The 16,833-nt window shown below is 32.9% G+C and overlaps 2 protein-coding genes across 2 annotated transcripts; one reads left to right on the forward strand and one right to left on the reverse strand.

Moving 5' to 3' along the window:
* LOC104733431 (F-box/kelch-repeat protein SKIP6-like) lies at nt 12,617-13,810 on the reverse strand. Its single transcript, XM_010453010.1, has one exon. The coding sequence runs from the start codon at nt 13,808-13,810 to the stop codon at nt 12,617-12,619; it is 1,194 nt and encodes a 397-aa protein (XP_010451312.1).
* On the forward strand, nt 14,925-16,828 carry LOC104733432 (external alternative NAD(P)H-ubiquinone oxidoreductase B3, mitochondrial-like). Its single transcript, XM_010453011.1, has 5 exons — nt 14,925-15,275; nt 15,503-15,770; nt 15,912-16,115; nt 16,249-16,499; nt 16,582-16,828. The coding sequence occupies exons 1-5, from the start codon at nt 15,187-15,189 to the stop codon at nt 16,826-16,828; spliced, it is 1,059 nt and encodes a 352-aa protein (XP_010451313.1). The 5' UTR covers nt 14,925-15,186.

The raw sequence follows: 16,833 nt of genomic DNA on the forward strand, positions 1-16,833 counted from the left end.
CCCCCCCCCAACTATGTTTGAGGACGGGGTTAGATGGCTGAAGAATCCTTGCCGAGATAAAAATGTAGCATTGATTCTCAGACTCGCCTTTCAAGCCTCAGTTTACTCGCTCTGGAAAGAAAGAAACGCCAGACTCCATAATGCCTCCTCACGATCTCCAGCCTCCATCATTGCCGACATCATGAACATCATCCGCTGCCGTCTTGACCCACTAACTAGATCGCAACGGATTGGCCTCCATGAAGAATCTCTCCTTATCACTTGGTTTTGTTTATTCCAGCCTTAATGTAGCAGCTGGCTAATGTTTGTATTTCCTCTTGTAGGTTTGTTAAACCTCGTTGTAACTTCGGAGCAGGGTTGTTTCTCCTCGCCTGCTTTATATATAAAATGGTATGTGTTAAAAAAAAAATTACGAAATTATATCCAAATTCCTTTAAAATTTATACCAAACCGATAATCAAACTGAACCAATTAAAATTGTATGGGTTTACACTTTTACTTATACATAACCATATTATCCAAACCAAATGTTTGATCCGTTGATTTTGGTAACCTTGGGCCTTAACCAGAATAATTGAACCGGTTCAAATTCACATGATAAATCTCTACTCTCTAGACCATCTCCAATGGTTTTCTCTATTTTTTCCTCTATATTTTACTCCAATGGTCTTCTATAAAATAGAGATTGCTATTTTTCCCTCTATTTATAGAGGAACCTTTGTGAAAAAAAACAGAGTTTCTCTATAAATAGAGGAAAACATAGCAATCTCCATTTTAGAGGTGAGAATAGAGGACCATTGGAGTAAAACTCACCTCTATTATAGAGTTCCCCTATTATAGAAGCAAAAATAGAAGACCATTGGAGATGCCCTTATAAGATCATATATTAATCCCTCTCTTTTATTGCATGTCATTTTTTTTTTACTTGCTTTTTTTTTGTTTTTTTTTATATGAGTTCTTCCTAAATTGGATTGATTGAGGCATAAACTTGGATGATCATTTTTGTTAATAACAGATAAACAACAAGTTAAGAGCATCACCATTAGTCATATATTGGTGAGTGTCAAGACAATAAAAAAAAAATATATATTGGAGAGAGAAAGAGACACAAAATCTCTGCCAAGACTTTTATAAACATACTAGGTTTTGAACCCACGCTACGCGTAGGTCTATTTGATTTATTTTGGTAAAAATTATATATGATTGATGACAGTTATAAATTATTAGCTTATATAAAATTTTAAAGTACAATTGATTGGTAAAAATTTTACTTTTTAAAAATATAAAAGTCACTTGTGTTAAAAATTTTACCTAACATATCCTAAACCGTTTCTTTGAATATCAGACAAACAAAACATTTTTATAATCATGAATTAATGTTTTCTCATATTTAATTGACCACCACCATCTATATCATTTTCATTGTCAAATTTTCATGATAAATGTCAACGTTACTTTTACCGTCCGATTCTTCATTATACTCTTCTTCTTCCTCTTCTTCATCAGCTTCCTCACATTCTTCCATTGAATAATCATTTAAAACCTTTTTTTAGACTACCACACATATTAACCCATCAAACTCTAATACCAAAATCATTGTCTCTTGTCTCATAAAATTTGTGCAATTTTACGGACCAGCTTAGTCACTACATGCACCCAATTATTGATACTTTCACCTGTATATTTACTCGGTTTTAGATCCACATGTATTGAAACTTTTCAAAGCAAAATCCTTAATACTACAAAATTGCAAATTACTTGTAGAGAAAGTAATATGAACACATGTATAGCTAATAAAACAAGTGTGCTTGTCATCGATCCTTCTTCTTTAAACCTCAAAATTAACTCAAATAACATCAAATCAAGATCTTGTGATGTCAATCCTTCTTCCTTTAACCCAAACTTTAATTTTACAGAAAATATTAAATCATTTATAAAGTCATACATAAAAACATGTTTTAAATTTTTGAAAGTTAAATATTAATAATACTTAAACTTCTTATAGAGTTTAAATATTTATAATATTTTAAATTTTCTATGAAGGTATTTATAATATTTTTAAACATCCTATAAAGTTTAAATATTTATAATATTTGAACTTTTTAAAAGTTTTAATAATTATAATATTTTAAACTTTTTAAATTTTTAAATTTGGACGCCTGATAAATCAAACTTCCTGCTCATTCATAGTTGGAAGCATATTAGTCTTATTTATAATGGTTCTCAACCATTGTCTAAAATTTTCTAGCCGATTTGGGACGTTGTAAATACACTTATTTAGAAGTATTTTAATATAGAAATTTAACATAATTTCAAAAATGTTAAATATTGAGTTGTATGATCGCGATTTGTCGTTTAAAAAATATTTTAATATAGAAAATTCTAAATTTTTTTTAAAATGTTAATTAGTGGCATGTCAAATTCTAATTGGATGTTTTAAATCCTAGGTGAACAGCCTTAGGAGCTTATAGCTTCTACTTTTATTTAGTATAGATGTTATTAGTGAAATATCTAATTCTTATTGGTTTTTTAAAATCCTATATGGACACCTTTAGGAGTTTATAGCTTCAACTTTTTATTAATATAGATATAATATTTTAAAATTTCTATGGAGGTTAAGTAATTGTTATATTTTCTATGAAGTTTAAATATTTTTAATATTTGAACTTTTTAAAAGTTTCAATATTTATAATATTTTAAACTTTTAAAATTTATAAATTATAATTTTTTTAAAATCTTTTAAATGATAAGAAATTTTTAAATTTTAAAAACTATAATATTTTGAAACCTTTTAAAAGCTAAGACTTTTAGAAGTTTCAATATTTATAATATTTTAAACTTTTAAAATTTATAAATTATAATTTTTTTAAAATCTTTTAAATGATAAGAAATTTTTAAATTTTAAAAACTATAATATTTTGAAACCTTTTAAAAGCTAAGACTTTTAGAAGTTTCAATATTTATAATATTTAAACTTTTAAAAATTTTAAATATTAGAATATTTTTTGAAACTTTTTAAAGTTTTAGTTTGATGTCAAATAAAAAACCGGATCAAACCGAATAAAACTTTTAAACTTGGACGCCTGATAAATCATATTTTTCTGCTCATTCGTTGTTGGAAGCATATCAATCTTATTTATACTGGTTCTGAACCATTGTCTAAAAATTTTCTACCCAATGTGGGATATTGTACATAGTTCTTTATTTCTATAAATTTAAAATTTTCCTTTTTCTAAAAAATTCTGGAAAATTAAAAAATGTTAATGAATGACATGTCAAATCATGATAGGTTGTTTAAAATAATTTTTAATATAGAAAATTCTAGAAATTGTATAAAATGTTAATGAGTGACGTGTCGAATCCTGATAACTTGTTTTAAATCCTATATGGACAGCTTTATGAGCTTATAGCTCCTACTTTTATTTAGTATAATTGAAACATTCTTCATACCATATCTCTTCATTTGATTAGCTGATTTTTTAAAAACAAACAAAATATAAATTGAATAATATTATTACATTAAAATATTATTTGAGAGCTCACTTTTGGAGGATTACCGATGATGATGCTTTAAATGACTAAAACAAAGTTGAAGGGCAATATGGTTTTTCGTTAATTCTATTTTTTATATTTTATGATATTGATTTAAGGTTCAATTCAACAACGGTAAAGAAAAAGAAGGTTTGCTCTCTCTCTCTCTCTCTCTCTTTCCCTCTTCTCTGTTATTTCTTCTATAACTCCATCTGAGTTCTATTACAAACCACTAGGTGAATACCCGCGCTAAGCGTGGGTTGTTGTTTGGAAATTTGTTTTTTAAAATATTACTTTATTTTTTATTGAAAATTGTTTTAAAGAGAATTATGTTGTCTATTCCTGTTGTTAGTTTTTGTTATTTTGTGTGTTTTGATGTAGTTAATAAATTAAGATATATTTAGTTACAATTTGTATGGTAAGATTCATCTTTGACTCAAAATATCTATTATATTTTTTTCATATATTCATCTGATTATTTCTATATTTACAAAAGCAATATAGAATATACTAATACAACTGTATGCAATTATATTACTTATATGGTTAATGCTTCAAACTTGCTTAACTTGATTCTTAAAAAATAGTTTCTTACTCCATATATTCTCTCATGTTCTAGTATTCGAGCTACATGCATCATGGTAGACTCTTGATTAAAACCTGGATTGACATAATTTAAACAACATATGTATAACTATAATTACTTATTTGCTTCATGAGTTTTCATATGAAAGAGAAAAAGAAAGCTAAAACTGAGAAGTCATTTCAGTAAACACTCTTAGATCTCTCACTTTGCATATATGAGAGTGTGTCATGTCTTGAATTTATTAGTACGTCTAATGTCTCCATGTCAATGTTACTTACATATGAGAGAAGGCCATATACATATGATAATTAGTATGTAGGTCCCAAAAAGAAATTAGTTATGAATAATTAGTTAAGTGTGAGATTAATGATAATTTTTATTTCCCTTTACTTAGTTCAGTTAAGAGTGTCTTTTGATTTTCCTTTAATTAAGTTGATTAATTTTTTAAAACGTAATAGAAAAAAACACATGTCATTTTCTGGTGTGATGATGTGGCACTCATATGGAGAGAGTTGTTGCCAAACTTTCATATATATGATTTCCAGCGAATAATAGAAGCAGTATCAAGAGAACAAGTGCCAAGCAAAGAGAGATCAAAATTTCTTCGACATGAAGAGAGGTTTGTATCGATTTACTTTGTTACTGTTTCTCTTCATGAAGAGGATGGTTTGAGGCAGTGGCGGATCCACGTTATGGATGGTGGTCCAGCAACTATTAAAAAAGATAAAAATTTTACATTAAACAAATTTATTTAAGTGGCAAAGTGGCTTTAGACTCGCCCAAAAATTTCATAAGGTTAGTCTGTAGCAAGTTTGTACTATATATACTCATAGATATAGAAGGATCAACTAACATGTATAATTCTAAAATAACCATATATATGTAACAGAGATTCATTCCGTGGAAAACATCACAAAACAATATGAAAGACTATAAAAGCAATTAGTAAGTTACACATATATATGCTAATTAATTCAGATATTAAATATTTTACATTAGTGTTTTGGAGCACGTTACAACAAATTATTAACAATCATAGTAGTGTATTGGGGTCATGGTGGAATGCTCATCATTCCCTTTTTTTTCTCCATTGATTAACTTTGATTTGTTTCGAAATCAACATATGCTTCCATAACCAATCCCGTTAATGTTAGTATGAAGTACATGAAAAAACATGGTCCAATAGAGTGCAAATCGAGTTCGTGCTGGTGTCTTTTTTTAAAAGAATTATGTTAAAAAGAGAAGTAAGTTTAAAAAGACGCCGAATTATATTAAAAAAACTGAAATTTTACTTAATATTATAATTATTTGGAAACTATATTTTTATTTATCAGATATATATTTTTATTTAAACAAGAAATGGACAAAAATATATTTTTACTTATTAAAACATTAGTAAATATATTAAAATAATATAACAAATTTTAAATAACTAAAATTTTATTATTTAACTAAAAAGTGTACTTAAATATCTAAAGAAAAGAAAAAATGAGAAAATTTATATATTGTATTAAAATAATAATTATCTCAAGTTCTGAATAAATAAAAATATTGTTGATTCTACTATTTAAGTTTAAATTTATCCAAAAATAAGTAATTAAACACTATGTAGTATATAAGAAAATATCTCTATATAAATATATTTGATATATTTTTGTAGATTTATACCATTTAATGTTGATTTATTAATAAAGTTGGTTTTTTAAACTCTTAGTGGAGATGGTGTCTTTGCCTTCCGAGTGGCCAGCCTTTCTGCCTTATTTGGAGGACATACAGACGGATAAGGAAGAGTTCGTTTCTTTCTCTTTAGCCTACGTTCCTCGCTCTCAGAATGGTAAAGCGGACAGTCTTGCGCGACGCGTTCGTACATTGCCGCATCTAGTTACCTTTGTAAATAATATTCCAACAAATTGGCTCACCTGAGCTAATCTTGTTCTCTGTTGTCAAAAAAAAAAAAAAAGTTGGTTTTTTAAACTACATGTTTATTTATTTTTACTTATGTTAACTTAATTTCCTTCTCTGTCATCTATTTTAAACAGTTAACTTATGTTATGTCTGATTGAATTATAACATAGTCGATTTTTTGGCTATTGACTTCTTTTTTTGTTTATCAATTTATATTTTTTTATGTAGATTTGTTTATACCGATAGACTTACTACATTCTATGTTGACTTATTAATAAAGCTGACATTTTAAACTCTTGACTAAAATTTCATTTTCGTGACCTATTTTATTTTTATCTACTTGTTTTATAATAGTGGACTTATATTTTGTTTGATTATTTTTATATAGTCGATTTTTTGTTATTGTTGACTTATTTATTTTGTTTGTTGATTTATAATTTTTTTGTCGATTTGTTTGGTCTTTATTATAAACTTATTTTATTTAACATTAATTATTAATTTAGTCGATATTTTTAAATTATCGACTTATATTTTCGACTTAATTCTTTTCTTTGTTGAACCAAAGCTCGGTTTTGGACCTTTGGTAGACAATGCTGTAATAAAATCTATTTTTATCTAGGCGGTTTAAACCCTTACTTTTGACCTTCTGATGACCAGTTCGAACCACCAGCATATTTCATTATGAGACTTTTCACCTTCTTTGATAGACTATCTAAATCTAAGCTTTCGATGATTATTCTTCTCTCTCCAGGATTCTAGTCGTCTCCACCATCAGGTCACTATACCATTTCTTCGCCAATTTACTCTGTTCTGGGTCTTCAGTGGCACATATCAATTTACTCTGCTTTGGCATGAATTGATCTGTATAACGATACCATCGATTCAGTTTAGGTCTTGTGTTCTACAAATAGTCTTCTGATTTGTAGTCAGGACATTGTATGTAATTAATATTTCTTGTTTCTTAGTTCTGAGCAGCACAACTTATAGTTTACTCTGAGGCAAACCCATCCTATAGCAACAATGGTGTAGGTTGAAACTGGAACCAGAAACAAAAAAGGTTATATCGCCTAGAAACTACTTTGCTTTCACTCCCTTGTTACCTAGTGTTACTTGTGGAACTGCTGAAGCTCGCAGCGTTGTTGAACCCATTGGCAACATTGGAAGGAAGGTAATTAATACTCTGAATCTCTAAATATAATGGCTTCCAAACAGAAACTATGCCTTCTGCTTGGCACAACATTTTGATTAGGAACACACACAGTTTCTACTTCTAGTATGGAATCTTTAGAGAAGATATCAATCCAGACTTGGTAATACTTTGGAGTAAATTATAAAGACGAACCCAGTTCTGCACCAGTGCAACCAGAAGTTAGCGCTTCCATAACCAAGGAGAGAAGTACTGAAGCACCAGTTGAAAAGAGGAAAGTTCTGAGATTCGTCATTTGGCTCATATAGACAAAACAATCAAATCCTGCATTTCCCATCTTATTTAAAACGGGAAGCTCTTGATGAGCTTGTAGAAATGTTTTGCCTTTCCACAGGATGCAGTCTGCATCATGCAGAAAATTAAATCACTGTAACTTCACTACGTCTTACTTACATGTGATCATATGACTGAGATTGCACAGGAGCATTGAGGACGTCACGCATAGAGCTGCGCAAGGTAAGGTTAGATTCACAAACAGAACTTTGATTATTATTTGATCAGATCAGTGTACCATTTCATCTGTACGTATTATTTCCCATACTGAATTTCTCTGTTTCATTTTTGTCTCTCTATACACTGCTGATCTACTTGAAACTATATGCTTCTTTCAATTTACTCTGTTCTGTTTCTCGCACGTCATGAATTGAAATGTTACTCTCAGATTTTGTTTTCCCGTATATGCAACAGAGTCCTGTTACGTTTACTTGTCATAGTTTAGTAATATTCACATCAATTTTGTTTAAATGGTGATTCCACGGAATATGATTTAGCTTTTAAATCTGTGTTTAACTAGTGTAGAGCTTATGTTCATAATCAAATAAACAGGTGACTGAGTTTGTAGTATATATTGGTATTCTAAGTTTTAATTTAGCCACTGAGTCCGCAATATATCCATGTCGTTTATATATGATATGCATGTGTAGTATTAGGAGGATAAGTTCACCAGCTTTTCAGTTATACTTGCTCTCGAGGTCTGATCTCTTGAGCTTAGTTAAAAGTATTTAGAAAATTAAGCTTTGTAGAACCAGGAAAATTTTATGAACAAATATTGTAGACAAAGAGACTGAGAGAAGACTGGAATTTCAGACATATACAGATGCAGAATATAAGATCTTAACACTATGTGATGAGTGTAAGAAAGGATCAACTTTAAAGACAACATTGGACCACTCAATCTTCCCCCAAATCTCTCCTCCCACGCGTCTCTCCAAGGAAATCTCGGCAGAACAAAGGTCCAAACACTCTGCCATCCAGAAGATAACAATGTTTCTGTCAGAAGTTTTGCAGAGTTTGATGATACGAAAGGAATGCCTTGAACTAGAGTGAGAGTGTTGCAGCTCTTCCTAACCTTTCACTTCCTTCCAAACCAATTCTTTCACCTCAGACCATACAATCTTTCCGCGAGTACTACGGCAGTACAATAGTTTCTCAATGATACACGAATCGTTTAAGGATCCTATCTCACCTAAATTTAACAAGAAGGCGAAGCCTCCATCATCCTCATCAACCCCGAAAACACTCTTCCCCTTTACAGCCATAAGCGGGATATTTTTATTGTGTGGTGTCTCACGAACCCAACGTGGGGGTGGAGAAAAAAGAGAGGCCCAAGTTTGAGTGTTTGGATCAAATACCTCTCCCCATGTATCGTATTGCTTGGACCCTCCAAACACGTATATCATCCCGTCTAACAAGCTTGCCAATGCGGAAGCTCGAGGTGTATTCATGGATGTGAACGAGACATCCGAAGTGGGAATACCGGAGACGGAGACGGAGACGGAGACGGAGACGTCTTCTTCCTCCTTTTATTGTCCGGTGGCACTTCTGGAGCGTAAGAGTTGAACATCGTCGTCAGTTCTATTTCACAACAACTCAAAACTCACAGCTACGTACCCTACTTCTCGACTTTTTTATTTTATTTTCAGAGATTCTCTTTTCTTGAAAAAGAAACCTAATTTCCTTCTGATATATATTGCAAATTTACTTTTATTTATTTATAATTTTCCTTAACATATTTTTCGTCAAGAGGTCTTAAATTTGACAGATTTTTGTTTTTTCTGTGGTCGTTGGAACCTTCCTAAGCTCAACATAATGAACATGTTTTATTCTCGAACTAGGCCTTTTTTTTTTGGAAATTGTGGTCCAACGTCCCATAATGGGAAATCATGTGTGGAAAAGACCTAGGTCGTAAAGGGTGGAGAGAAATTCACATACAAAAACCTGCAACAAGGAAAAGGAGTGGTCACGTCTAATCAGGTTATATCCAGATGGACAAGCGACATCAACGGCAGAGACGGTGTTAGATTTGGTGTGGACGATGAAGAGCTTCAAGAGACAAAAGGGTGGATAATCGATCGAGACTGAGAAGATCGAGATTAAGACTGAGAGTGGAAGAAGAAGAAGAGATTGAAGCTTTGGAGTAAACGAGGGATCAATTTTTATTTAATTGATGTTAATGAAAAAAATACGTAGTTAGTTTAGCGACTAACGATTGATGTTAATTCACATAATTATTTTTATGGTATTAGTTATTTTTTTTTGTTATAGCATCAATAAAAACTGAAGCAAATTTTGTTTCAACTTTATAAGCTGATGTAATAAAAAAAATACCTTTAAATAATATTATGTTAAAGATCTGTCAAATCCCCTCTATAACTAAACCATATACTGAACCGATAATCAAACTGAACCAATCCAAATTTTTGTATGGGTTATACTTATACATCATAACCGGATTAACCAAACTGATCCAAACCAAATGTTTGTTCCGTTGATTTTGGTAACCTTGGCCCTTAACCAGAATAATTGAACTGGTTCAAATTCACATGATAAATCTCTACTCTCTATCAGTTCTTCCTAAATTGGATTGGCTGACACATGAATCCAAATGTAAATTTTGGTTAAAAGCAAATAAACAATTTAAATTGGTAAAATAAATGGTTGAAGGGCAATATGATCTTTTATTAATCTTTCTTCTAATATTGATTAAAAGTTGAATTCAACAACGACCAAAAAAACCATAATAAGAAACTCTATCGCAGCAGATGACAAAAACATCATCGAGAGTGTTGTTGAAAAGTACTATGAAGAAAAAAAAAGATTGATGAGATAAATATGACTACTCTAAATATACATGTCAACTATATCTAAATATGAAATTCTTATTTAGATACAATTAATGTTGTTGAGTACAAGTATTGTACATGTCGACTATACTCGAAAGTTTTAATTTTAAATTCACCAAACATAAGTAATATTAAAGCAAAAAAAGGAGGATGTTTTAGTTTTTTAACATATTTAAAACTTTAAATTATACTCTCTCTATTCTTTTATTTATTCAATTTTTAGGATTTTCCACACATATTTAAAAAAAAACATATTAAAAACTGATTTTAAATACATACTATTTTTTGTGATTGAAAACTATAAACCAATAGTACTCAGTTTTTTTTAAAGTTTACAATTTATCATTAGTTACTTATTAAAAATTCATAAAAAAAACCTAAAAAAATGTATCTTTTGCATCAAATATTTTCATAGATATTAAATTAATAAGAAATTGATGGAATGATGATTAACTGTTTAATATGTGTATAAAATTTACAAAAAAAAATTAATACCAAATTATTCTTTTATATGCATTACTTCAATTTATTTGTTCAATTAGAAAAAAAAAACACAATGGTTATATAATCTAATTTTGCATGAATATATCAATATCGTTTTAGTTCGCTACTTATCTTAATTATCTATTGGTTATAAAAAATATCATTAGGATCTGCATCCGGACATGGGTCTTCACGAAACAAGTATTTGACTCTCTAAAACGAGGATTGTTGTTAAAGTAAAAGAATCCTACCAATTAAACCTTTTTGATTAGCTATGGAGAGATTTAATTAGATATGTATGATAATGGGTTTACATACCTTGTACCGTGAGCAGGTGTTTTTGCAGAGGAAGAAAGCATCTTGCTACTCTAAACAACCTTATCATCATTGATAATTCTCATCTAGCATCTCCTTCAGCTTTTCCTTCTTTAGATGTTCTTTCCGTGCACACTCTTTTGCTTCATGATGCTCAGTGACACTATGGGTATGTTTTTCAAAGTCGTAACCGTTGCACGGATATTTTTTACCTTCATAATCGTGTTCCAAACTCTCAATCTTTTCACCAGCAGCTATAAACTTGTTTGTGTACTTAGCTTCAATTTTCCTTGGTCGTTCGAGACAAAGCTTTTTACCATGGGTGCTAGATCCGCAATTGCAAAGAGAATGGAAGAGAAATTGAAGGGACAAAGATAAGGTTTAAAACTTAGAGACTGAACACAAAAGTTGATAATTGGAGAACCTACTTTTCATAGGCCCCTTCGCGGTATCTATCCGCTTGATAGATCTTTGCTCCTCTATCATACTAGGTGAATAACCGATCTTCATATTTTCCAACTGTTGTTGACAAAACAAGACATCACATGTCAACTTTTGACAACAGGGACTCTCACACAATTTTTACTCTCAACTTTTGACAATACAAAATCTAATAACATCCACATAAAGCACTAAACCAAACAGACTCTTTCTTTTCTTTTTTTTTGTCAACCAACCAAACAGACTCCTAATACGAAAAACTAGGATCTAGCGAAAGCCAAAGCTGTACAAACAAACCTTAACTTCCTCGTAAAGATTAAGTAAAAAAAAGATTCTTGCATGACAGTCTAGCAAAGGGCAGAGTCACGTAAACCTTCAGAGGCCTTGAAAGCACCAAACCAATAAGACCGGTTAAGCAGTACAAACTCGTAAAAGAGATTAAGTAAACTGACTAAACCGACTCTATTTACTACTGGTTTATACACTTACCAGTTTACAAAGACTCTATTCACAACAGAGACTCTTCTAAAGAATACTTCTCTCACTTTCTTGCAGATTCTCTTCCGTCATTAAAATGCTGCATTCCAAAGATTCAGAATGAAAAGAAACGATTCGAGAGGAAGATCCGAAAGGGAAGGAGGAAGACATTCTTCAAAAAGAAATTGATCGGATCGGAGTGAATCAATTAATTCCACAACAAGAAGCGTTTCAAAGAAGCAAGAGAGATTTTACCACTCTTTGCCATGGATGGAGGAACCTAAGCCTTCAATTCTCAAGTCAAGAGTGAAGAGAGAAGAGAACTGGAACTTCAATTATGGTACAAGGGTTAAACAATTAAAGTTTACGGACCAAGTCTCATCAACATGTCATAAACATCAAAATCTAGAAATCATAGAGAACTCAACAATGTAAGTTTTCGATAAATAGAAACAGAGGCCTCTGCTCGATCATGAACATTCTCAAAGCATGCACCAACATTTCTAAAAAGAATAACTATTCAACTCTCTGTCAGTGTAATATTGGAATTCATACATAGACAGATACAGAATGTAAAACCTTAACGCTCTGTGATGGAGTTGAGAAAGGATCAACTTTAAAGACAACATTGGACCACTCAATCTTCCCCCAAATCTCGCCTCCCTCGCGTCTCTCAAAGGAAATCTCGGCAGAACAAAGGTCCAAACTCTCTGCCATCCAGAAGATAACAATGTTTCCTGCAGAAGTTTGGCAGAGTTTGTTGATACGAAAGGAATGTCTTGAACTAGAGTGAGAGTGTTGCAGCTCTTCCAAACCTTTCACTTCCTTCCAATCCCATTCGTTAAGCTCACACCATAAGATTTTTCCTCGAGTACCGCGACAATACAATTGTTTCTCAATGATACACCAATCGTTTTTGTTTCCTGTCTCATCATTTAAGATGAAGTAGAAGTTTCTTCGATCCTGCGGGGAAGTATTCTTCTCCTCTAAAACTATAACCGCACTTTGTGGGATATTATTTTTGTGCGGTGTCTCAATATCCAAACTTTGGTGTGAACAATAAAGATGGGCCCAAGTTTTTTGAGTCTCAAAATCCCAACTTAGGTGTGAAAAAAAAAGAGGGGTCCAAGTTTGAGTCTTTGGATCAAATACCTCTGCCCCAGCTCTTTCGTGGTAATGCAGGTAATGCTTGGACCCTCCAAACACGTATATCTTCCCGCCCTTCACCACGTGGGCCAATGCGGAAGCTCGAGGCGTATTCATGGACGTGATACGGTGCCATGTGTGAGAGTAACAATCGAGAAACGGGACATCCGAAGTGGGAATGCCGTTTCTGAGTCCACCGATAACATAGAAACCCCCATTCACCACCACGAAAGAAGATGAATCCGGAGGCTGATAAGGGTTAGGCGGGATGGGGTTTAGCCGCCGCTTAGGGGTAAGGATGAACCAGCGTGGAGTTGGGTTAGGAAAGACGCGGATGCATACGTAAAGAGATAATTCAGTGCAACTCATCTCCCATCTCAAGTTGACGAGCTCAGAGGATTTAAAGAGAGAGCGGTGGCTCTTGGAGGCGAGAAATAAGGACGCGTTGTCAAATCTGGAAGATACGCGAGCCAAACATCTCAGAGCTATCTCTTCTGGTAACAAGGATAGCCCAGACAACGATGGAGACGTCTCTTCCGTCTTCTTCTTCACCCGTTTACCCTCCGGTGGCACTTCTGGAGCATAAGAGTTTAACATCGTACATCAGTTGACTGATTAGTTCCAAAATTCACAACAACGCAAAACCTCCTCCTCGATTTTTTTTGAGATCTTCTTTTGATCCGGACAGAAACTGTTTTATAGAGATTTGTGGTTCTGAACTATGAAAGCTTAAAGAGATGTTAGGTTAAAACTTGGAGAAGAAGAACTTTTATTAATCTTGACAACTCAAGCTATTTACAAGTGAGACAACTCATATTTATATGAGGAACTTAGACTGTTGCCCTAGACAGGTGTCCTATTGGCACATGATAGTACTAGATCCAAAAACTCCAAAGTTATTGTTGAGAAAGCTTTGTGGCAGAGTTCCTTTTGCCGAGAGCACACCATTTGTATGTGTGGTCCTGCTGCAGTGTTTTGGCGCCAAGGTTGGTGTCTTGATGGGCTTCGCAAGGTCCATAAACATCTTTGGGCTTAGACCGGTTTTGCAGAGCAAAACCTCAGGAACAATTGGAGGATCCTTGTTCTTGCTAATAAACTAAAACCGCAATTTCCTTGTCCTTTTTTTACTTGTAAACCTATACTATTTTTCTTTTTTTCCTTTGTTGATATAGTTGTAAATTACTTTCCTATTATTTCTAGTGATTACCTCAACATATGTACTCAAGAGGGATCAAATTAAAAAAAAAAATTGTTCCTCAGGAAGTTAGGGCTACAAATCAATCACACCGCCTTGCCTAAAAACTAAGAGTGATATTAAACAATCCAAGTTAGATTATAGTTATATACGTCTCGCTCAGTCACTCTGCCAAATTTAAATTAAAAAAAAATTATTCAAATATTATAGATAGAGAGAGGAGGATCAGCTCAGGAGCATAACTCTTGCCGTGGCCGCCAAGTCAAGTCAAAACAAACAAACAAACCAACAGAATAAAACGACCCACGTTTCTGTTACTCATTTCCTCTATACTCGTTGCCCTCAGCTTTTTCTAAAATTTTCCAATCAAAACGGTTATAAAAAACAGAATCATCGTCACTCCTTCTCTCCCACTTGGTGGTCTCTCCACATCTCTAAAGACTTTGTAGTTTGTAACCTTCTTTTTTTTTCTTCTCCTTTCTCATGGTTTATCGGCTCTCTCTTGATAGTTTTAAAGGAAACCTTAGTAGTGGAATAGTTTCTCTCAATTTATTCATTTACCCTTATTGATACAAAAGATATAACTTGTCTAACAAGTTCTTTACATATTCAATAATGGCAAGTCTACTTATTCAGCAATAGGAGAATATTATACAAATGTTAGCTTTCCTTTTAACTCGCTCTCATAATCTCCAAGATCTCCTAGTATCTCTCTCTGTAACCAAGAATAACTAAATTGTTCTTGGAGAGTTTGAACTCGCATCAACAAGCCGTAATCATGAGATCTTTCACCGTCTTCGAGAGATTATCTAAAGCTTTCCATGATTATCCTTCTCTCTCCAGGATTCTAGTCGTCTCCACCATCAGGTTACTATACCATATCTTCGCATATTTACTCTGTTCTGTGTCTTCAGTGGCAAGGCACCTATCAATTTACTCTGTTTTGGCATGAAATTGATCTCTTTACTCTGTTTTGGCATGTATTGATCTGCATAACGATATCCTCGATTCAATTAAGATCTTCTGTTTTATAGATTGTCGTCTATTTTGTAATCAAGACAATTTTTATGTAATTAATATATCTTGTTTCTTAGTGGTGGGGGACTTATAGCCTACTCTGAGGCAAATGGATCCTATAGCAACAATGGTGATGAAACTGGAACCAGAAAGAAAAAGGTTGTGTTGCTCGGAACTGGATGGGCTGCAGCAAGTTTCTTGAAGAGTTTGAATAACTCCTCTTATGAGGTTCAGGTTATATCGCCTAGAAACTACTTTGCTTTCACTCCCTTGCTACCTAGTGTTACTTGTGGAACTGTTGAATCTCGCAGCGTTGTTGAACCAATTCGTAACATTGGAAGGAAGGTATGTACCTTCTCTTTTTTTCCATCTTCTAGTACTATAAAAGTGTTCTGTTTATATTTGTGTAAAACAGCATCTTGATTGTGATGTTTGTATTGTTGAAAACCTACTAAAGCCAGCTTTGTCTTGTGTCTTGACAAGCAGAATGTTGAGATGTCTTTCGTGGAGGCAGAATGTTTTAAAATTGATCCAGAAAGCAAGAAAGTGTTTTGCCGATCTAAACAAGGCCTGGATTCGAATGAGAAGAAAGAATTTGATGTTGACTACGACTACCTTGTAATTGCTACTGGAGCTCAGTCCAACACATTTAACATTCCTGGGGTGGAGGAGAACTGTCATTTCCTCAAAGTTAGTTCCCTAAGCTCTTTAAAAGTTTTCCTTGCTCCACTAATGACTGTTTATATGGATGTCAAAGTTTTCCAAGGGCTTTTATGTTTTTTTTTGACAATGTATCTAAGATATGGTTATTTTGGCTTTGTAGGAGGTTGAAGATGCACAGCGAATCCGTAGAGCTGTCATTGATTCTTTTGAGAAGGCAAGCTTACCGGGACTAAACGAAGAAGAGAGAAAGAGAATGCTACATTTTGTGGTTGTTGGTGGTGGACCAACAGGTGTTGAGTTTGCTGCTGAGCTGCATGATTTTGTTAACGACGATCTAGTCAAACTCTATCCTAAAGCCAAGAATTTAGTGCAAATCACTCTTCTTGAGGCTGCAGACCACATCTTGACCATGTGAGTATTTTGCTTACCTCTTGAACTTTTGATCTATAGTCCAAGTATAACTCATGATTCGGAGTAAGTTTTTCTTTCACAGGTTTGACAAGAGAATTACAAAGTTTGCTGAAGAAAAATTTAGTAGAGATGGTATTGATCTGAAATTAGGTTCCATGGTAGTCAATGTGAATGACAAGGACATTTCTGCTAAAACCAAAGGAGGAGAGGTCTCTACTATTCCTTATGGAATGATCGTTTGGTCAACTGGTATTGGGACTCGTCCTGTGATCAAAGAGTTTATGAAACAAATTGGCCAGGTGGGTAATCAAATGTCTCATGGTATATGAGCTTT

Source organism: Camelina sativa, chromosome 12 (genome assembly GCF_000633955.1).
Source record: "Camelina sativa cultivar DH55 chromosome 12, Cs, whole genome shotgun sequence".
In the NCBI taxonomy this organism is placed as follows: Eukaryota; Viridiplantae; Streptophyta; class Magnoliopsida; order Brassicales; family Brassicaceae; genus Camelina; species Camelina sativa.